The 23,035-nt window shown below is 43.1% G+C and overlaps 1 protein-coding gene across 3 annotated transcripts in view; it reads right to left on the reverse strand.

The window, feature by feature from the left end:
- Positions 1-3,380: 3,380 nt before the first annotated feature.
- SNX19 (sorting nexin 19) overlaps positions 3,381-23,035 on the reverse strand; it is a 39,993-nt gene continuing 20,338 nt past the window's right edge. Inside the window, exons 9-11 of one of the 3 annotated variants that reach the window (XM_026709077.2) lie at positions 8,591-8,775; positions 6,822-6,909; positions 3,381-4,515 (exon numbers count right to left, since the gene is read on the reverse strand). In XM_026709077.2, the coding sequence (XP_026564862.2) occupies positions 4,380-4,515; positions 6,822-6,909; positions 8,591-8,775 (409 nt within the window). In that variant the 3' untranslated portion in view covers positions 3,381-4,379. Of the gene's footprint in view, positions 4,516-6,821; positions 6,910-8,590; positions 8,776-13,324; positions 13,475-14,536; positions 14,743-23,035 lie in introns of those variants that run through there. The other 2 variants (XM_087939110.1, XM_087939109.1) reach the window with 2 other exon arrangements.

The raw sequence follows: 23,035 nt of genomic DNA on the forward strand, positions 1-23,035 counted from the left end.
AAATATTAAACAATTAAATGATGGATTATATACAGAATGGAGCCAACGCTTGCATGTCAACAACTTTAATTTTAATATTTAGAATGATTAATTAAATTTTGTGTGCATGATTAGTGTAACTAATACTATCAATATTATCACTATCATTTGTGTACCAAAACTAACGATACCCAGATGCCACACTGTTCATGTATTCAATACTTATGTTTAAAAATAAAAATATATAAAACTAAAATAAAAGACAACATAGGGAGTGGATATTTGAACATTATCCTCTGCTCAATGTTTTCACTAGTAGGTATTTTTAATTATTTGTTACTTATTTATGTCCCACTTTTATTATTTTTATTAACAACTCAAGGCACAAACATATCTAATTCTTCCTAATCCTTCCACCTCCATTGTGAAGTGAGTTGGGCTGAGTGTGACTGGCCCAAAGTCACCCAGCTAGCTTTCATATCTAAGGTGGGACTAGAATTCACTGACTCCTAGTGATTAGCTCAGTTACCCAGCCAGCTTTCATGGCTAAGGCAGAACTATAACTCATTGTCTCCTGGTGATTGGCCCAAACACCTAGCTAGCTTTCATACCTAAAGCAGGACTAAAACTGTCTCTTGCGATTGGCCCCAAATCACCCATCTGGCTTTCCTGCCTCATCTGGCTTTCATTGTCTCCTGGTTTCTAGCCTGGTGCCTTCACCATTAGACCCAACCATCTAGCTACCACATACGTAATTCTGCTCCTTCATTCCAATCCTAACTTCCACCCATAGGAGATGCTGTGATAGCAGGACAGATGCTACCTTTACTTCCTTGAAGGCAGGACCAAGGAAATAAAATGTACACCTGTACCACCTCCCTAGGTAGATAAAAGTGAAGGTTCCCCTTGCACGTACATGCTAGTAATTTCTGGCTCTAGGAGGCGGTGCTCATCTCTGTTACAAAGCTAAAGAGCCAGCGCTGTCTGAAGACGTCTCTGTGGTCATGTGGCCGGTATGACTAAATACTGAGGGCGCACAGAACACTGCTACCTTCCCACCAAAGTGGTCCCTATTTTTCTACTTGCATTTTTTATGTGCTTTCGAATTGCTAGGTTGGCAGAAGCTGGGACAAGGTATGGGAGCTTACTCCATTATGCAGCATTAAGGATTTGATTCGCCGAACTGCCAACCTTTCTGATCGACAAGCTCAGAGTCTTAGCCACCGAGCCACCGTGTCCCTATTACCTCCCCAGGTAGATGGACACAATCTCTTTCTGGAGAGTCACATCACACATCTCCTCTCATTCTTGTCCAGGTTGATTGCAGCTGTTCCTGAAGAGTTCCAGATCCTGAGCTCAAGAGCACAGCTTACCAGTCAAAAGATTGACAAAAGGCAATTGAAACAGGAAACCTACAGTCTAAGGAACTATTGTCTATCACTGAAGATAATTGAAACAAGGGAGTGGAGATGCTGGGAAGTCACATTAAAACCACAGCTCCAGAATTCTTTAAACTAGAGCGATGGCGTCTACTCAGCTGTTTCAGGTCAAATAGTTCCCTATTTGACCCTGATGCTTATTACTCTGCACAGGATTGCTACACAATCCATGGGAGTGCTTAATCGCAGAATTATTGACACAGGAAGCGGCTCCATTGAAGCTGTGGTGGGTATGAGAGTTTCCCCTCTCTTTTCTTCGTGTGCTATGCAAACGTTCTTTAAATATACAGTAAGTTAAGCGGTTTTCAAGGGCATCTGGAATCATCATCTGGATTTATATAGGACTCAAGCACTTTGCAGGGTACATTTTCCTCTCATTTTAAAATAAAGAGAGTGTCAACCCTGAAGCTGACCTGACTGAGGCCATTTTGAGGCTTCAGGGCTGCCACAACTGGAGCTGAGGGATAGCAGGGGGCAGTAGGTAAGTTAAGAGTTTCTGGCCAAAACAAAATACTTTCTCTTGGGAACCAAGGACATTCCAGCAGGTGCTTGGAAGGACGGGACTGAAGTCACCTAGCAACTGGACTGTATCCTGATTGGACTGTGTGACCGACTGTTTTGAGAAAGTGAAAAACTTCTTTTAATTAGGTGAAAACTGTGGGAATGTTTAGAGCCGGTTTTTACCGGCCCGTGCCAATATAGCATATCCAATAGTTATTCTTTTAGGAATGTACCTGCCTTGGAGTTTTGTTTGCTGTGGGTATTTACTTGGAACCGTGATAGTGAGGGGTTTTTTGGGGGGTGAGGGGAGTTCCCCCTAAATTGTGCCTAGGACATTTTAGTACATCACATACACTTTCTTTGCTCCTAGTATTTGTTTGATTCTGCTTTTTCATTGACTGGATCCTGGACTCAGTTCTCTACAGTTGAGGGCACAGAACGAGGATCATTTCTGGATAGACAAGTTGTCCAAGACCAAGGTGTAACAAAGGATGGAAGAGCTTTGATGAGGCTCACCAGAGAACTCCAGCATGAACTTTCTTTGGCTTTCTCATCTGGTGGCCACGATCACCCACATTCTTCGTCCTCCCCAATGGAGCTTTTAAACTCGGCAGACCCTGAAAAGTCATTTATCAAAGTGTTTTCCCTCCTCTGAGTAATCCCAAAGGTGCGTTTTTCCAAAAGGCAACTGGACTTTCTTGTTTTATTTTTCTTTGAAAACATTGTTTCTCATCCAAGCTTTTTCAGTTCCAATATTTGAGGGGCTGTCATAGAAAGGAGGGGGGTCAAGCTATTTTCCAAAGCACCTGAAGGCCAGACAAGGAACAATGGATGGAAACTGATCAAGAAGAGATTCAACCTGGGAATAAGGAGAAATTTTCTGACCGTGAGAACAATCAACCAATGGAACAGAAGCTGCCCCCGGAACTTGTGGGAGCTTCATCACCGGAGGCTTTCAAGAAGAGACTGGACTGCCTTCTGTCAAAAATGGCGTAGGGTCTCCTGCTTGGGCAGGGAGTTGGACTAGATGACCTACAAAGTCCCTTCCAACTCTTGTTATTCCATTATTCAGTACAATCATGACCTGGATCAGTGGCCCCCAATCTTTGTGGCTTGGTAACCCAATGGTGGGGGGTTGGGGGGAACCGGGCAGTGCAAGCAGTGAGCTGGCATGTAAATAACTCAATTTGCGCAAACAGCAGGCCATCATGCATGTGCATGTGTGCACAGCACAACTTCTGCAAGTTGAGCTGCACATGTGCGTTCATGCACACAGTCTCGCCACTCACACAAGTTGAGCTGCCTGTGCATGCCAGCCCACCATTCACATGGCCTGGTTGTGAATAGGCTGTGGCCCAGGATGGGGGACCCCTGACCTGGATGATTGAGAATCTCCATAGATATTTATTCTGGGTGATTTTTGCATCTTTCCAAACATGTCAAGAGAAAATACGCCCAAGATGTAGACAAATAACTTTAATTTTGACATGTACTCAATTCGGGGACTCTTTCCCCTGAAAACATACTTAAATCTAGGCTGACAAACAGAGCTCTCCACTCTTAAGAATCCATGAACACCTCCTTAAACCCTTAGTTGGGTGCATATACCTGTGTTTCCCCCAAAATAAGATCATGTCTTATAATTTTTTTGGCTGCCAAAAAAGGCACCAGGTCTTATTTTCAGGGGATGTCACCCACTGACTTAACCTCACTTGTGTGCATCGCCCCCAGCCTCCTTTTCGCTGTCAGAGGTCTGACATAAAAGAATGAAAACTATCCCAATGATCTACATGAGTAATAGCATCCTAGATGGTTAACCAAACAGCAATAAACTTTTTCCAAGCCAGCTGAACAGCAAAATGATTGAGTCGGGTTCTGTCATCTCTTCAGACACAAGTGACTTGAGCCAACTGCATCAATTTTGGAATGCAATCAAACCTTCTTCACTTGGTAGTTCTAAGATTCCAGGAATACTGTCAAGTTTCAAGGACAAATACATGATGTACAGAATAAAAAGCAAAAACAGGGATGAATTTTCATTTGCTGCTCACTGGAATGGTTTTGTTGGGAAGGAAAAAAACAGAGAGGACATATCTTGGAATACCCATATAAGTACATTGGGAGCACCAAAACTTCCTGTAAATTAAAACAAAACATGCAGAAAGCAAAATTACATCTATCCAGGAATGTAGCTCAAGTCTTATCCTATTCTCCAGATTATTAACATTGAAGAGGTTATTTCTTTTCATTCTGAACTCCTTTGCAATTCTTCCAGGTTCTCAAACCGATACTATTTTATTGTGTAGAAACAACTCAGGAACATCTTTGACAGGAGTCACTGATCTCTACCAGAATTCTTTCTATCTATTGGTCCTTCATCAACAGATCCTGGATTAGACCAACAGCAATGAATCGTATGAGATCATGTCTAGGAGGTTTCTCTGTGCCTCACAATATGAATTAACACACTGAACTACTAGCTCTCTCAGCAGCTCCATAGGTGGAAGTCATTATTGACGTTGTTTGGGGCGCCTCCATCGGGGAATCGGGGATCAAAAACTCCATCAGGATGTCCATGAGGGAATAAATGACATGCCTGAAAAGAAAGAAAGATTTTGAATCAATGTGTTGTAGTCCGCTGGCAGCCGGCAGAGTCAAACAGTGAGGAGGAACATAGTCTAGTCCGTGAATATGGGGAGGACTTGGACGAGGGTTCTGCATCTGATACAGAGATGGAGCCAGGGCCATCTGGGAGTTATGTGCTGACTCCAGAGCCTCCAGAATTTGACAGCATTGAGGCAGAGGAACAGGAGGAGCCTGTTCCCAGTGCGCCCATGCGCAGAGCTGCCAGAAGGCAAGAACAGTTAAGACAAAGGGGGCAATTTGGGAATAAGGCTTGGAGGTGATTGGCCCTCCCATAAGACATAAAGGAGCAAAGGGACAGGAACCTTTGCAGGAAGCAACTTTGTTCGTACTGGTCGGTTTGAAACCTGAAGCTCTGTGTTGAATTGGAAATTGACTCGTTGGCAGCATTTCAAGGAAGATAAAGGTGTTTGCTTATCAGACTTATCTTGAAGGACTTTGGCAGACTTCCATGGGACTATTTACAAACTGTTTCAAACTCATTATGACTATAATTCACAGCCGTTGAAATAAAGAAAAGAGGGTTTTGGAACTAACATGTGTTTGTTAGTGTCTCAATAAGCCTTGGTCAGAACACGATGGGACAGCGTGTATCCAAGTATGAATAGCCAAGGAGATGAACACTCTAGCATTAAAAATGGCTTAATGGTGCGGCTTGTTGAATAGTAAAGTCAAGACATCATGAGATAAACCCACATAGTTTTCTTGGCAACAATATGGAAGTTGCCTCTTGTCTTCTTCTACAACACTGAGGTGGTTTCCTATCTGGGAACTAAATCCAAGGAATAAATAGATCTCAACCCGCTTTGCTTTTTCAAGATCGGCCAAAGCCTGCAAGATACTGCCAACTGTTTATATGAGCACCCGCTAATCTCATGCACAACGAGATGTTAGGATTTTAACACATCATATTAACAGCCAGCATCAATCTGGGGAGTGATATTTTATAGCATCATTTTATTTAGACTGAGCAGAATCATTACAGGAAAAGAACTTACGCAATGGGAGAAAAAATATGAAATGGCTTAAACACAAAGTCCTCCCTCTGTAGGTCCTGCCTATCCTACTAAACCTAGGATTCAATTTTATCTTTCAAGATCCTGTGCTAGAGGTAGGCCTCACCTTCTGACAGTTTGGCAACTGATGGAAATTAGAATGGCACTGAAAAAAGTGACCCAGGATGGGTCCTTGCCCTTATAACCATCAAAGCTTCTCAAAGGTAACATGATCAAAAAAGATCAGATACTTGGCAACTGGCATGGATTTACAAGGGTTGCAGCACCCCAGGGTCATGTATTTGACCCATTTTCCAAAGCTCCAGAAATCAAGATAAGAACCAATGGATGGAAACTAATCAAAGAGAGAAGCAACTAAAACTAGAAATTTCCCAATTTGTGAGAACACTCAAACAGTGGAATGGCTTGTTTCCAGAGATTATGGGTGCCCCATCACTGGTTGCTTTCAAGAAGAGTCTGGACAGCTATTTATCTGAAATGGTATAGATTCTCCTGCTCGAGCAGAGGGTTGGATTACATCAGGGGTCTTCAAACTTAGCAGCTTTAAGACTTTTGGACTTCAACTCCCAGAATTCCTCCTCCAGTCATGCTAGCTCAGGAATTCTGGGAGTTGAAGTCCACAAGTCTTAAACTTGCCAAGTTTGAAGACCCTTGTGATAGATGATAGATACATACCTACATAGATATTGATTGATTGATAGACAGCTAAATAGGTAGATAGTACGGGGAGAGAGAGAAGGGGAGGGAGAGGGAGGGAGGGAGGGAGGGAGAGAGAGAGAGAGCGAGAGCTGGATGATAGATAGGTGATATAGGTGATAGAGCAGGGGTCTTCAAACTTGGCAGCTTTAAGACTTGTGGACTTCAACTCCCAGAATTCCTCCTCCAGTCATGTTAGCTCAGGAATTCTGGGAGTTGAAGTCCACAAGTCTTAAACTTGCCAAGTTTGAAGACCCTTGGACTACATGACCTCTAAGGCCCTTTCCAACTCTGCTATTCTATGTTATGTGTTCATGGCATTCACAAGCTTCCCAGTTGGGTTCCAACAAGCAAAGTCAATGAGGGAAGCCAAATTTGTTTAATGACTGAAGTAAAAAAGTGGGAAACCTCTCACTTGACTTACTGATGACAGTTCTGGCCCCAATTGAGGTCTTAAATTGAGGACTACTTGTATTTTATTTGATGGCTCTGCCCGGTGTAAATATTGATTCATTCTCCTATCTTGGTATCATACAACGAAAGTTACCTGTTGATGTTTGAATGCTGCATGGATTCTAAGACAAGGCTCCAGCTTTGTTGATATTTATTGACACCTAGGAATTCTTGGAGTGTGTCTGTGGGAATCAGAGACTAGTATGAATTCACAAGAAAAACATGGTAGCAGTATAATACAATACAGGGCACCCCAAAGGTGCTTCTTCAAGAGCCAACTGGACTTTCTTGTTTTTCTTTGAGAACAAGAGGAGAACAAACCCATCGGGACAAGATTCAGCAGTCTACCTGCATGCAAGAGACAAAGTCCACTCTTTTGAAGATAGCGAAGTCCACATTTTGGACAGTGTGGACCGCTGGTTTGAAAGAGGGGTCAAAGAGGCCATCTATGTCAACACTGAACAGGCCTCTCTCTCAACAGAGGGGGAGGGATACAACATAATCTATCTCCTTTCTGCAGTTCCAAGAAGGCTCCTCACCCATTTATACTACTGTGACCCCGAATAAACCTCCAAGTGGCCTTAATGATTCTCTAAAAAGGATGCAAATGTCCAGCTGTCTGCAAGAGTATAAATCATTCCATTCCTCACATCCAGTCAGAGCTGAAAAAGCTTCTTGGATGAGAAATAAAACATCTTCGAAGAGAAACTAGGAAGTCCAGTTGCCTCTTGAAAAAGGACCTTTGGGACAACCATGACCTGGACGACTGAGAATCTCCATAGACTTCACAGAGCACATTTAGGGAAATATCTCTGTTTTGACATTAATGATTAATTCTGCTTTCTTCCAGAGCAGAGCCCATGTTATGGAACAAGCCGTTCTTTTGCTTATTTAGGGTTTTAGGAAGATATTTAAAACATAATTTTTCACCAGGCCTTTTAATGTTTTGGAACATCGATGTTTTATGTCTGTTTCTTGTGATTTTCCTTTTTATGTGTTTTTTTAAAGTGTGCTGTGTACGGTATGTCTTTTCAACGTACAAATAAATAAAATGTTTTTTTTTAAAAAAATGTTTAGAGATGTAGAAATGGACAGGACACCTACTGTCAGGGAGTATACAGATTTCAAACCAACAGCCTCATTTGATGGGCATGATTATGGTTTATTATTATTAGCATGCTGGATTAGAAAAAAATGATGGAGATGAGACATAGCCAAGAAAGAGGCCCATTTGGGGGAAAATTTTGCATGTTCATGGTTTTCTTATTATTTTGTTCAGCTCTATTTGTATTATAAGTTAAGGTGCGTTAGCTCTTGGGGATTACCTAAACCAGGAAAGAGACCGTAGAAGACTAGCATTGAATTGTACTAAGATACTCTCTGATAAAAGATAATATTTACAGCTCAGGTTTGAACTGAGGGGTCCTTGGTGCTTTCTGAGTTTGGTGGCTTTTTTGAAGACATTTTATGACCTATCTAGGTAACATCATCAGTGCTAGTGAGGTAGCTCTATTATGGTGGTTTTTCAAGAGGCAACTGGACTTTCTGGTTTTTCTTTGAAGATGTTTCACTTCTCCTCCAAGAATACTCCTCCTCCTCCTATTTCTACTACTACTACCTGGATGATTGAGAATCTCCATGGACACATAGTTCTAGTATGTTTTATTTTCCCTGATTATCTTGTAAGTCCAATTATTTTTTTTCTCCCCCTCCCCAATGACTCAGGGAAAAGCCAGATTGGGTCTCTTCTTAAATCTGCCACCTTTCCCAAGGATCAGGGAATGACTTTTAGGACTGTCCCACCAGGCCATTCCCACGACGCTCTACAAGGAGGAAAACCCCTTATGTCTGGCCTTCACCCACCAGGCAGTATTGCCATGAGAATCTTCAGGGCCTGTTCCTTAGTCTCGGCCTTCTGCTCTTCCGTCCTAAGTGGTTTGGGCACCCCAGGTAAGACTCCGCCAGGCCAAATGGATTCCTGGAGCAGCCGAAGATACTGCACCCAGTACTGGGTGCAGGTCAAGTTATCTACTTGGACTTCAACCCACCTGTAGGGAAAAAAATACAAATAAGAGAAGGGAATTGTAGGAACAAGTATTGTTCCTTTCAGGTACTTGAGTCCAAACTTGTAGAACAATTATTTTGGTACTACTGCTGCTTGGAACTCACATGAACATACTAAACACACACACATACACACCCATACCCTGGAAGCTTCAAAGCACCTGAAAGCAGAACAAGAACCAATGAATGGAAACTAATCAAGGAGAGTGACAACTATAAAGGTTTCAAAGAGCAGGCAGCAGTGTGGAATCGAAAGTACGTTCCATTCATATTTTCTTCAGAGACTGATTAGATGACTGGAGTTTCTGCCCTGCAAAAATCTAATTGGAGAGCATGATGGATGACTCTCGGCTATGGATGTGTTTCGTTGGATGATACGCTCAAGAGGGGTTGTGGGAAAAGCAGTATCAAGGGTGACAGTGAATTATATATCTCAGGCTAATGCTGGCATGTTAACTTCTAATAATTCTTTTTAGGTTTTGGGAGTGTGGCTCTAGGCTCATGATTTAATTGGAGTAACTGCCAGAATCCTGACAGAGAGAACCAATTCCTGAATAATCAATGGAACACTTGCCTCCAGAAGTTGTGGGTGCTCCAATAATACTGGTGGTTTTTAAGAAGAGGTTGGACAACCATTTGTCTGAAACGTTATAAGGTCTCCTGCTCAAGCACACAGTTGGACTAGAAGATCTCCAAGGTCCCTTCCAATTCTGTTATTCTGTTAACATGTCTCTTCCTGATGCATTAAGTTAGAACAGTTGCCTCTACATAGCAGACACATCGCAGACAATAAACAACCCCAAAAGAAGAATACAAATGACCCAGACATAGGAGGACTGACTTTGGAGGTGCTTGAGAAAGTATTTTCAGAACAACTAGGCGAGCAAAAATACACCAATTGTGTCTATAAAAAGAGAAGCAAGCCCCCACGCTCCCTTGAGTCGTGTCTCGTCCATCAAATCAGAACGTGACCACGCTGGATCGGAGCAATTTTAAAACCAGATGGCCATGAAATAAAAACAAAGGGCAGAAAAGCAGAATTTTAAACTTCTAGAGGCATGACGTTAATTGATCAATCAAATTTGATACGCTAAATCTACCCAAACTTAATGACATGCTGACAATGGCTCACTAAAGTATTTATAATGCGAATAGTTAAAGCATGGGCCATAAATAAACAAAATCATAAATCCTAAGTATAATAGCAATAGTAATAGCACTTTGACTTATATACCACTTCACAGTGCTTTTACAGCCGGTTTACAGAGTCAGCCTCTTGCCCCCAACAATCTGGGTCCACATTTGACCCATCTTGGAACGATGGAAGGCTGAGTTAACCTTGAGCTGGTCAGGATCAAACTCCTGGCTGTGGGCAATGAGTTAGTCTGCAATACTGTATTCCCTTCCTTCCTTTCCTTCCTTCCTTCGCACTTAGCAATAGTACTTACTTATATACTGCTTCACAGTGATTTTACAGCCCTCTCTAAGCAGTTTACAAAGTCAGCCTCTTGCCCCCAGCAATCTGGGTCCTCATTTTACCAACCTCAGAAGGATGGAAGGCAGAGTCAGCTTTGAGCCTGATTGTAAGCAGTCGGCAGTCAGTCAGCAGAAGTAGTCTGCAGTACTGCACTCCAACCACTGTGCCACCATGGCTCTCTCTCTCCGTACCTATCTACCTATTTACCTGTCAATCAATCAATCAATCAATCAATCAATCAATCAATCAACTTCCCTTTCCTTTACATTTATTTTATTTAATCAGGAAAGCCCACATAGGGCATCCCTCCGTGCTAATTTCCCCCAATATTAATTCCTGCCTTTTGACTCTGGCTGGAAAAATTGGGAGATAGCAGCCCCTGCCCAGAGTAATAAAAAGAAGCTGTACTGAGTTGCTAAGTGTTTTTCAAGGGAGACGAATGCAAGCACTCCCCAAATTAAGCAGCCTATAAATCAGTATATATGAAGGAGGTTGAACTTTTCAAGAGAGCCAGCCAAGACTTACGGAGAACTGCCCAATATTTTTACGTGAATTGTTCCTGTCTTCTGCCCTGTAGAAGTTTACAATGGTATAAACCATGAACATTGTGTCCCATACCCTGGCTGCAAGACAGGGCATTGGAGTGTTTGTTTAGCAGAACTTCAACCTTTCGTGATCCCAAAAGTGGAGGGAAGAAACCACAGGGATGGCTTTGCCAGCTTCGATCTGGAAGAAAGGACGCAAGCCTTACCCCCTGAACCCACTTTTTCCTTTGCTTAAAAGGAATCCGGGTCCAAAAGCAACTGACTTTATATCTAGAGTAACTGTCCCAAAGGTGCTTTTTTTTTTTCAAGAGGCAAACTGGACTTTCTGGTTTTCCTTTTGAAGACGTTTTGCTTCTTACCCAAGAAGCTTCTTCGGCTCAGTATTTTTCAGCTCAATTCTTCAAGAGCCGAGGAAGTTTCTTGGATGAGAAGCGAAACGTCTTCAAAAGAAAAAAACCGGAAAGTCCAGTTTGCCTCTTGGAAAAAAAGCATCTTTGGGACAACCATGATCTGAGAATCTCCACAGACATCTAGAGTAATTCTTGCAAAGCAGGATAATGGGACAGGTATGGAATCGTGGAACTGAACCCAGCCCTCCATAAGGTTCCCTGGCCACAGAATTGGCAATAAGTTGGTGTGAGGTATTCAATAAGAGGAGGTGGTTCCCTATCTTAGATCACCTTTGATTTGATTCGTAAGGCTCTGATGGAGCAAACCCACCATATCAGAATGACAATAAACTCCTAGCACCTAACTTGTCCTCCATTAAGAAGAATTGAACTCCGTGGTCAATCAGCAACCCTTTGTCAACTCGTAAAGCATTCCTATGCCTGTTTTAGAGTTGCCATAAACAAAGGGGGAGGAGGAAAGTTGCCAGAGTTGGCTTCATACAGGTTAATGCCGGACATGTTGCTCCTAATAAATCTTTCGGTTTCTTTTGAAGCTTGGCTCCACGTTCACAATTTAATTAGGGCAATCACCGGAATCCTGACACCCTTCCTCTTCTGCACAGCTCCTTCTAATAACGCTGCCCAATTTTGGAAGCGTATCCTTGACTTTCAACAGTTCATTTAGTGACTGAAGTTGCAACAGCACTCGAAAAAAGTGACTTACGGCCATTTTCGACACTTATGACTGTTGCAGCATTCCCCCATGGTCATGTGATCAAAATTCAGAGGTTCGCCAACTGACTCATATTTATGACATGTGTAGCGTTCTGGGGTGTGGGGTGTTCCTGTGAACATCTTTTGTAACCTTCTGTTGTGGCTCTGAGTCCTGAGTCTGCATTCTTGGAGGAAGAGGACTGGGAAGATGAGGAGGAGGTAGAATTGGGAATGCCTTCCTCCCCAGGACCTTCCTCTTCGGCAATGCCTTTCTCCATGATTAGGCCTCAGGTTTCGCCAGATAACCGAGAGGGACAGCCTAAGGCTAATCAGGAGGAGGAAGAGGGCATATCGGAGCAGCCTCTGACAGAGAATCAAGCAGACGAATGCTGGCTTGATGCTAGGTAGCGTCGCAGGAAAAAGTGTGAGCTGCAACGCAGGAGACGTGGACGAATCAGAGACTGAGCTGACTTAGTGACACACCCCACAGGGAATAAAAGTGGGTGTGTTTGCTCTGGGAACTCTGTACGGGACAAAGTGTGAATTTTTCTGTGGAGCTTCGGTGTATCCTGTTTCTTGAAAACTTTCGTGATTAATGTTTCTGTTATCTTGTCGGACTTGGCAAGCAGCGTGTGTGATACTGCCAAGAACATTGCCGGCTCAAAGGAATTAACTCTGTAAATACTGAATCTTCTTGCCTGCTTGTATTTGGTCGGAGTTTTGGACTTATCATCTTCTTTGTAAAGGTGAGACATAACACCTTCTGGCAAGCAAAACCAATAGGGAAGCCAGATTCATTTAATGGAATAGAATTTTTTTATTGGCGAAGTGTGACTGTACACACAAGGAATTTGTCTTTGGTGCCTAAGCTCTTGCTGAACATTAAAAGAAAAATATATTCATCAAGAATCATAAGATACAACAGTTAGTGATAGTCATAGGTTACTAATATGCAATCAAAACATACTAGGAAACAAATAAAACAATATAAATTGTAAAGATACAAGCAAGCTACATAATTATAAGTGGGAAGAGGTAGGTAATAGGAAGGATGAGAGGAATAATAGGAATACAGTAACAAAGTTAGTGTTAGTAACTAAGTTAGTAACGAAGTTGACAGTGTTGTGGGAATTAGTTGTTTAACAGAGTGACGGCCTTTGGGAAAAACCAAGTAACTAATGTAATAATGGCAGTGATTCACTTAACTGAGACAAGAAAGGTCATAAAATGGAACAAAATTCACTAAACCAAGGTTTCTCTTGGCAACAGAAATGTTGGGGTTCCATTGAGGGTCACCCATAGAGGGAAAATGTCCATCATGGTGTTCTGTCACCTTGTCACAAGAGATGTATGGGAACTGTGGGTTTGGGTCTATGATGACATAATTCAAAATGGGTAGAAGAAGAGACCCCAACTTTTCCATTCCAAATCCACGTTTTTGGCAATAATTTCATCATTTCTACTTCACCGTGTGAGCCGCAGTGACTTTCTCACCCATCCTCAGCTCTCCGAGGTTATGCAACCCAGCTTTGTTGGCTACTGTTCCACAGAACACAAACTTCATAGAAAGGAATCAAATGTATCATAAGCAAACTTAAAACTTAAAAGAGCCCAAGACCGATGGAAAATTTCTGCTCATTAGACTTTCTCGCACATATTTAGCAAACTCCAAGTGCATACAAGAGCAAGGAAACAAAACAGCACCTATTTAGTCATAACTCTGTCATCTTACAAAGATTTTTAAAAGTTTACAATGTTTGATAGCTATGGAAAAAGCTTTTAGACCCCTTGGATTATGTCTATCAGTACAACATTCCTTAATCTCCTACATGACGGATACTGTTAACTTGGTTTGTATTTTAACACAACGTACTTTGATTAGTTTAGGAGTTTTATTTTTAAAAAAATTTGCATACATGTCTATGTCTTGAAGACTTTTATCATGGGTCAAGGAATGTTTCCAATAAATTAAAGGACCACTCATTAATCTGGTCCAGATCACAAGTTCTGCAAAATGGAAAGACTTCAAGTGCTTCAACAAACCTCTAAAAAGGATGCAAATGACCAGCTGTCTGCAAAGAATATAAATTCTTCCATTCCCCACTAACCTGTCAGAGGTGTAGAAGCTTCTTGGATGAGAAGTGAAACATCTTCAAAGAAAACAACAAGAAAGTCCAGTTGCTTCCAGAAAAAGCACTATTGGGACAACCATGACCTGGATGATGGAGAATCTCTACAGACTTTTAACTATACAATTTGGGATGAACACCTTTGGAATGGTGTGGGAGTAGGAATGTATTTCCAGAAAAAAATTGCAGACTAAAGGAACCAGGAGCACTAACTCAGGTGACCCCGAGGACACAGATCAACCTCCAAGTGGCCTCAAAGACCCTCTAAAAGGATGCAAATGACCAGCTGTCTACAAGGAATATAAATCCTTCCGTTCCCCTCTATCCAGTCAGAGCTGAAGAAGCTTCTTGGATGAGAAGCAAAACGTCTTCAAAAAGAAAAAAAACAAGAATGTCCAGTTGCCTCCTGAAAAAAGCACCTTTGGGACAACCAGTCTTAACTCTAGTTAGCCAGAGAGATGAACAGTGGCTTTGTCTTTTTTTTAAAAAAAAAGTAAAAATAAAAGAAGATTTCACAGATCACTTGCAAGTTCATTCTTCCACATCAGAGGCCCATTAACTTTGCAGACTAATTCACTTCAAAGAGACTGTACATTTGCAGATTCCGTTGCTACAAATCAACCGAGAGGAACTGATAAATCCACTTGCTGCAATGAGATATCCAATGTTTTCAGGACTTTGCACCAGGAGGCCACTGCTTTTGAAGAAAAAACAAACTTGGGTTTTAAAAACCCAGGGATTTCAATTAGAATTCAGAGTAACAGAGTTGAAAAGGGACCTTAGAGGTCTTGGTAGGCCTTCTGGACAAATGGCTGATCAGTCTTTTCTTGAAAACCTCCAGTGAAGGAACTTTGGAGCAGGGGTCACCAACCTTTTGGACCTCAGGGACCACCAAACTAATTAATTTTAAATCCCGCGGACCAGAGACCCTGGGAAAATCCCCCCAAAAAGTCTGCAGGAAAATTCCCCATCCCGTTTTCCTACCGATCGATCATTCTTTATTTGGGATCGTAGGATACCATCTCCAGCTCCATTCTCAGGGGGAGAGAGAGAGACTTTTGGCTTCATGCAAGGAAAGCAGCAGAAGCAGAAGTCTTTCTCTCCCCCAAACTCTGCCCGAAATGAGTCTTTATGAGATTTGTCATGCTGGCGCAGCCTCTTGGAGCAGGATGCCTTGCAGGGTCCCAAAGACTCATTTCTGGCAGAGTTTGGGGGAGAGAAAGGGAGACTTCTGCTGCTTTCCTTATGTGCAGACAAAAGCAGCAGAAGAAAGAAGCGAAAAGCAGCCTGGTAGCCAGGCCAGGTGCGTGGGGCGAATGGAGCAAATCCTCCCCTCTCACCCTCCCCTCACTACCTCGTGTTAATCGCAATGCAAGTGACGCAAGCCTTGTGTTCCCATGGGCCATGTGGGTGGCACAGCTTTATGTTCCTGCGCAGCCTGGATTAATTGTTTTGGGGGCGACATTTCTCTGTGGACCACCAGTGATCCCCGGCCCACTGGTTGGCAACCACTGCTTTGGAGAATAGGCTGACCTCCACCTCCTTGTGACAGCTCTTCAAATACTGGAAGGCTGTTATCTTGTCACTTGTGGTCCTTCTCTTTGTTAGACCAGACCTACCCAGTTCATCATGTTTTAGCCTCCTTCAAAATTTAAACAATACCTTTAAAACAACAAACGAACCAAAGCCTGCAATGAACTTTTAACGAGCGATGCACACATACTATTCTAGCAGTGTTTATTTTACATTTAATTGATTTATCTGTTATGAAAAGGAGCATCACACAAATAGGTCAGCTGGCTTGAAGGATTTCCCTCCCTTTTCCCCCCCACCATGAAATGCAGACAGCCCACTCATAATCCAGCTCTCTTGCATCTGGGCTGAACAAGGGGAGAGCCAACAGGCCTGTTCTGGAAACGAGATATCTTTGGTCTTGGAACTGCCTGCTGCCAACTCCTCACAGAAATGGTTTAAGGGGAGGCCAGCAGATAAACCTCATCAATTGTTTACATGTGGGGCTACTCATCTGTCTTAAATAAAGCTCTTCCTTTTTACTATAGTTTCACAACCCACCCCATCTGTGGCAAGCAGAAACATCTCTGGCCACTGATGGCTTGCGCATCTGCCAACGTGACGCAGGCTGTCTGTAATACCACGTAACCCTGAAGAAGGGAGCCAAGGCAGATGTTCTTGTACACAGTGCAGAGAAGACCTCCCTGCCCAGAACATGAGAACTTCTGGAATGAAGGCAGAAAAGTTTTGGCCATGACAATGGACAGGTTACAGCTAGCATTACACAGGAGCCAGCCTGACCCGGAGGAACTTCAGCATTGACGTCCTTGGCTTATGGTCCCTGGGAGATGCAGCTGGAGATGCCAACAGTATAGGAATTTGGACACAAGGTGTCCAAAGTTCAGGTGCTTCGCCTCCATTCCCCTTTCTTTAATCTTCTGGTGCTCAGAAGAAAGCTCCTGATCCATGCAATTCTGGCTGAAAGCTACGGTTCAAAGCTCACAAAACAAACGACTCAGCAACTGAAATGTGCGGCTCAATTGTGGTCGTAAGTCGAGGAACAGAGTTGAGCAGAGGTTGAAGGGACCTTAGAGGTCTTGTATCCCAGCCTCATGCTCAAGCAGAAGACTCCACACCATCTCAGATAAGTGACTGTCCAGTCTCTTCTTAAAAACTTCTAATGATGAAGCATCCACAACTTCTGAAGGCAAACTGTTCTAACTGGTTAATTGTCCTCACTGTTTGGAAGTTTCTCCTTAATTCCAGGTTGCTTTTTTCTTGGATCAATTTCCATTCATTGTTTCTTGCCGTTGCCTTCTGGTGCTTTGGAGAATAATTTGACCCCCTCTTCTTTGTGGCAGTCCCTCAAATGCTAGAATACTGCTATCACGTCAGCTCTAATTCTTCTTTCCTCTAGACTAGCCAGACCCAAATCCTGCAGCCGTTCTTCACATGTTTTAGTCTCCAGGCCTTTGTTCATCTTAGTTGCTCTTCTCTGAACTTTTTCCAAAGCCTCAACATCTTTTCTGTAGTATGGTGACCAACATTGGTTGCAGCATTCCAAGTGTGGTCTTACTAAGAAGGCTTTATAAAACGGTACTAATACTTCAGGTGAGGATTCCCTGCGTTTTTTTTTCCTTTTGCTTTACGGATTGCAATCCTTAGATGGACGTCACGTTTCTTGAAAAGAGTTGAGATTTTAAAAAGCAAATGTGCAGAAGGTTGAACCGTTCAGCATGGGGGGAAACGCCATCCCGCTTTTTCCCTCTGGTTTTGGTGCGAAATCTTCCCACTCATATTCTCATTCAGCAAGGATCAGCAGGCTGCCGACCCTGCTTTCCTCAGCAGAGGGTTCCTGGGTTGAGAGCTAATTAAACCGGCCACCCAACTTGGCTTTAACTAGCCTCGCCAGTCTCCCCGCTCCCTGCCCCCCCTCCCTCCCAGTCCGAGCAATCTTGAGACTCGGCAAAGGAGTTGGGGAAGGGGGTGCAAATGGACAGGGTGGAGCAGCAGCCATGGCGATGGAGGAGTTGCCGTGGTAACTGGGAGCTCAATTGTCCTTGGTGACTTCGCCTCGGTGGGAAATGACCTCCATTGTAGCAAGGCCAAAGAACGGATTACGGAGGTGCTGGGAATGAACAGATGCAAAGCTTGAATGGAGTAGCTGGGGAGGGGTGGAACTTGAGAGTTGGTGGGGTGCCCAACCCAACATCTAATGACTGATGAAAATGCCTGAATGTCTATGGAGGTCCTCAATCATCCAGGTCATGGTGGTGCCAAAGGGGCTTTCCCAAAAGGCAGCTGGACTTTATTGGTTTTCTTCCTTGGAAAACACTTTGCTTCTCATCCAAGAAACTTCTTCAGTTCTAACTTAACTGGTGGGGAATGGGGAGGATTTGTATTCTTTGCAGTCATCCGGTTGGTTAGCTCTCTGAGAAGTGTTGAGGCCCTTTGGGGTTTTATCTGTATCCTCAGAGTGACCTAGATCAGAATGCAAATGGGCGTGGGATTTTCTTGGGACTGCTACATGCCTAGACAACACAAGGGTGGCCCAACCATGAGAAGCTGGTCTAAACATCTTAAGTAGAAGACAAGTGAAAAAAGCATGAATGGCCAATACATCTGAGAGATGTTTCCCCAACTGAGCTAGCTTCTTCACCTGTGCACAGGTGAGATCAGGAGAACAGGACACAAAGCTGAAGCCCGGGCAAAGTGACCTTTGGAAACATGTATGTGCAATTTAAAACCTACGCTCTTGCACTCTTACCTTCACTATGTCAACAGTGCAAAAAAAGTGGGTAGAAACTAGGAGCAACAACTACAATCCTTCTCGCTTAAACAACCAGTTATCAGATCTGTCCATGGCCAAGAACCAGACAGATGATCCATGCAAGGGAAAATGAATATGAATTGGGAATTCACTGTGAAGACTAATTTTGAGTACAGTAGTCTCTGGAATTCTTTCACAATGGCTCCTGAATGTTTCTATAGTAAATTATGTTGTCCAAAGGTCTAAAAATCTGGTGTGCTTATGTCATGGGTTTTGTTGGGTATATGAATACTCCAACTAGGTTTGGGTGAATAAATGTATAAACCTAGGTTTAAGTGTTTGTAGCTTTAAGCACCTAACTGAAATGTAATTTGATAATTAAGGGTGCGGTTGCAAGCAGCAGTAATAAGGCAGTGAGAGAGACTAACACTTCCTGGTTGCTGATTCCTGGTCCCTGGTCTCTCTGATCTCTGCTGCCTGCTGTTTTACTTCTGTATGAGACGTCTGCTTGTTGGCTACTGTGCCAGATACCATTTCTACTGTACAAAAGAACTGTTTACTTGGTGAGCTGTGCATACTCAGCGTTGTCTTTGAGAGAAAGGTATCGGGAGGAGAAGATTTACAAGCAGATAAGAACATTGTACTGACTGTTAATAGACTATGTAACTGGATGGATATACTGGATAATGACATATGGACTGAATGACACTTCTTAATCTCTGTGTGAATTAAATAACTATTTTAAAACTACAAACAGTGTTTTTGTCTCCAGTGTGTGTATACTCTTGGGCCCAGCCTCTCTCTCATTTGGCTGCCTGGCTTGACTGCTGCTGTGCACTCTGCTTGGGGGTTTGTCCCCAAACACTAACAGGTTTTAACCCAGCCTTTCTGAGAAGAAACATGACAGAGAAAAAGTGGTGATTAAAAAAAAGCAAGAGATGAAAAAGACAAGAGTAATTCTCCTATTCCATCATTCTGCCACTCTATATAGCCTCCACTGAATATTCTAGTTACTGAGCTCTTAATAGGAAAACAAAGTAATGCTACAACAAAATATTTGTCCTATTAGAATTTCAGAATAAACAGAATTGGGAGGGATCTCTTCAAGGTCTTCTAGTCCAACCCCCATGCTCAAGCAGGTGACCCTATACCATTCCAGACAAATTGTTGTCCAGTCTCTTCTTAAAAGCCTCCAGTGATGATGCACCCACAACTTCTGAACGCAAGTTGTCCTACTGGTCAATTGTTCTCACTGTTAAAGAAGTTTTTCCTTCATTCCAGCTCGCTTCTCTCTTTGATTAGGTTCCATCCATTGTTTCTTGTCTTGTCTTCAGATGCTTTGGGAAATAGGTTGAGCTCTTCTTCTTTGTGGCAGCCAGCTAAATGCAATTACCATTTGTAGAACATCAACTGTAATCTTACAAAGGGATCATACCATAGAACAGGGGTCTTCAAACTTGACAGCTTTAAGACTTGTGGACTTCAACTCCCAGAATTCCTCTTCCAGTCATGTTAGCTCAGGGATTCTGGGAGTTGAAGTCCACAAGTCTTAAACTCGTCAAGTTTGAAGACCCTTGCAATAGAAGGACTACATCCAATATGGCAGATGGGTGGCTTTTGATAGCCATCTTGGGAAGCAGGTATTTAGTTTCCCTTTGCTATATTTTGGGGGATGCAGCTGGAATTACAGGAGAGGCTACGCCACCAGCTGGTTCAAAACCAAAACAGGTAACTAGGCGCCATTTGAGAACTTGGGCTCAAGTGCATCAGCCAACCCATGTTGCAATGAACTCCCAATCAACTCCAGAAATTAAAACATGTGAAAGGAGTAGATACCACAGACATTACAATTCTAAAACTATTTTTAAGTTGAATTCAATGAAATCAAGTCTAATTTGGCCATAGATCTGGCCTCTTTTACAACTTCTGGAGTGTACCTCTGGCAGGCTACCCAAGGACCATGAGCAGACCCCAGTCCAGAAACAGCTATGCTCCCCTTTCTATCACCCTGCCTAAATCCCCAGCCTTCAATTGTTTCTAACCCTCTTCTTTCCTTCCTTCCGGAAAGTCCCAGCGCTGGGCTATTGTATATTAGAATATCTGCCTTAGCATCAAGCAACAGTCTTGAACAAATGGTTCTCAGTTTCCTGCCAATTATCTGAAGAATGTGTGCCTATAATCTAATAAAAATTACCCTATAAAATAACAATGTAACTTGACCCACTTCCCCTTCTAGCAATCCACTTAATTATTAGGAGCAAGTAAATTGGACTGATTTATTAAGCTACGTTCGATCTGAAGGCTATCGTATGGTTTGGATCACTCGGCCTAACACGTTCCACCTGCAAGACATATTTGAGCCAAGTCCTGGAACTGTTAAGTTTCCCCTTGAAAGTAGCAAAGTGCCTTAGGAATCATCCGTTTTGGCTCACAGACTGGGTTTCTATGTCAGATATAATGTTCCTTTTCACGTTTTTGTCTTGTAGAGTTCCAGTCCTGAAACTATTTTATTTCTTGCTCCAATGGTCGTATCGAGAAGCAATCCCTGTCTGTCCCATCTTGTATTGGTGAGGACACCTTTTTTTCTTTGAAGGCGCTGAAACACATCTGCCTAGGACAGTTCTACGTACCTAGAACCAGATCTTGAACAGTTGCTTAAGCATCATTGCTGTAATGGCATGAGGTCAGTAATCTGGTATAACTAAGAACTCAACCTGCCTTTGAATCACAAATCTATCTTCCTTTTTTCCTCTCCAGTAAGACAGTGAGAGCAATTTTAAGACAGGGCTGTTTGGACAACAACTTTAAGATTTGTGGACTGCAACTCTACAAGCCAAGAAGTCTGGGAGTTGAAGTCCTCAGGCCTTACAGTTGCAAAAGTTCTTTTCGGCAAGATGGTGAAAACAGCCCTCTAAGACCAGGGTGTCCAACCTTGGTAACTTGTGGAGTTCAATTCTGCAACTTGCCAAGAATTCTGGGAGTTGGAAGTCCACAGCTCTTATGTGATGGCCCAGGGCGTGGCACAAAGGCAACACAGTCAGATAATCAGTAGGAGTCCCTTTATTAATGCCAACTTTGCCCCCAATGTCCTGGTTACCTTCTGGCTAGAGAAAAACTCTCCCAGGAACACCCTTTAACTGTAGGGAATCAAGTCCAAAATGTGGTCAACAAAAACTGTAACTATAAGTCCAATCAAAGCAAAATGAGGTAATTAGTTCGGCAGGGCAGGAGCAAGAATTCCAGACATGAAGGCACAGCAATAACTCAACACGGTTGGGAAGATGCCAGGAACACAGATAAGGAAAGTCAACACAAGATAAACTCACATTTGCTCCCAGCAGACACCACACTCAGCATGCATCTCTTTTAAACACTCATTCCCAGGTGTGGCTAATGAAGGCAATCAGGGCCCTTTCCTCCCCCGTAAGCCACACAACCCATGTTGCTCTTTTCTCCGTTCCTCCCTGCGTGCCCTAAGATGATGAGAGGGTGGGCCTGGGTCTTCCTCTGAACTCCCTCTCCCTTGTTCTCCATCTCCCCTGCTCTGCCCAGCTGGACTTGGCCCTTCCCCAGTTTCCTCCACAGCCAATGGAGCCACATTCCCACTCCCTGTCAGCTGTTCATCTTCCTCCTCGGATTCAGACTCCATCAGGGGCATGACACCTTAAAGCTGCCAAGTTACTTTTCAACAGGATGGCGAGAACAACCCTCTAAGACCAGGGTGTCCAACTTTGGCAACTTGAAGACTTGGGGCCTTCCAACTCTACAAGTTGCCAAGAATTCTGGGAGTTGAAGTCCACAGGTTTAAAGTTGCCAACGTTGAATGCCCCTGTTCTAAGATATCTTTTTCATGAAGCCAGTGTACAGATGGAATTCTCTCCCGCACTGCCCCCATCATCCCTAATTTCCCATTTCATTAACCTGCCATGCAACGTAACAAAAACGCTCCCCCAGCTTTTACATAACCAGTAAGGCCAATATTTTCCCAACCTTGGCCATTTTAAGATGTGTGGACTTCAACTCCCAGAACTCCCTTGCCAGCATGAAATCCAGACATCTTAAAATGGGCAAGGCTGGGAAACACAACTGTAGGCTAGCAAGCAACTTCTGCGTTGGTTCCATGGGTCCTTCACAACCCCTCTAAATGTAAGAAATTATAGTCCAACTGCAAGTTCCTGTGTTGAAAACAAGTTTGGGCAACGCTAGAAAAGAGAGAAGCCTTCTTCTTCTTCTTCTTTGCTGGAAGAAATATAGCTGATAGAATTAACCAGCAGCTCGTTCAAGGGCTAGATCTGTGCTGAAATTCTCTGGTCTTGGATTGCACTGCTCTTACACACGCCCGCTTGTTCTGATTTACAACAGGACAAGCAGTGCCCTCTGGTGTCTACAAGCGCAAATGTTTACACCGGTGGAAAACCACAGGCCGCTAAACACATTTTCGCTTCTTTCCCCCTAAGTTTTAATTTCTTTTATGAACTGTGGAGATCTTCAAATGGCAAATTCCACCTCCCAAAGCATGAAGATTTTAAAATGGCAAATGCTTGTCTACTGACTCGGAAATAACAACACCTTCCCAAATTCCTTCAAACTGCACAAGAGCAGTTCGGTCTCAGGAATTGCACTCGGTAGCCTTAATTCTATTTGGGGTGGAGGTCCCATTTTTTCGGTGGCCTATGGGCACCACATTATGGACCCCAGCTCAGACGCT

Source organism: Pseudonaja textilis, chromosome 9, assembly GCF_049901715.1.
Source record: "Pseudonaja textilis isolate UNSWEBS1 chromosome 9, rPseTex1.2, whole genome shotgun sequence".
Classification (NCBI taxonomy): domain Eukaryota; kingdom Metazoa; phylum Chordata; class Lepidosauria; order Squamata; family Elapidae; genus Pseudonaja; species Pseudonaja textilis.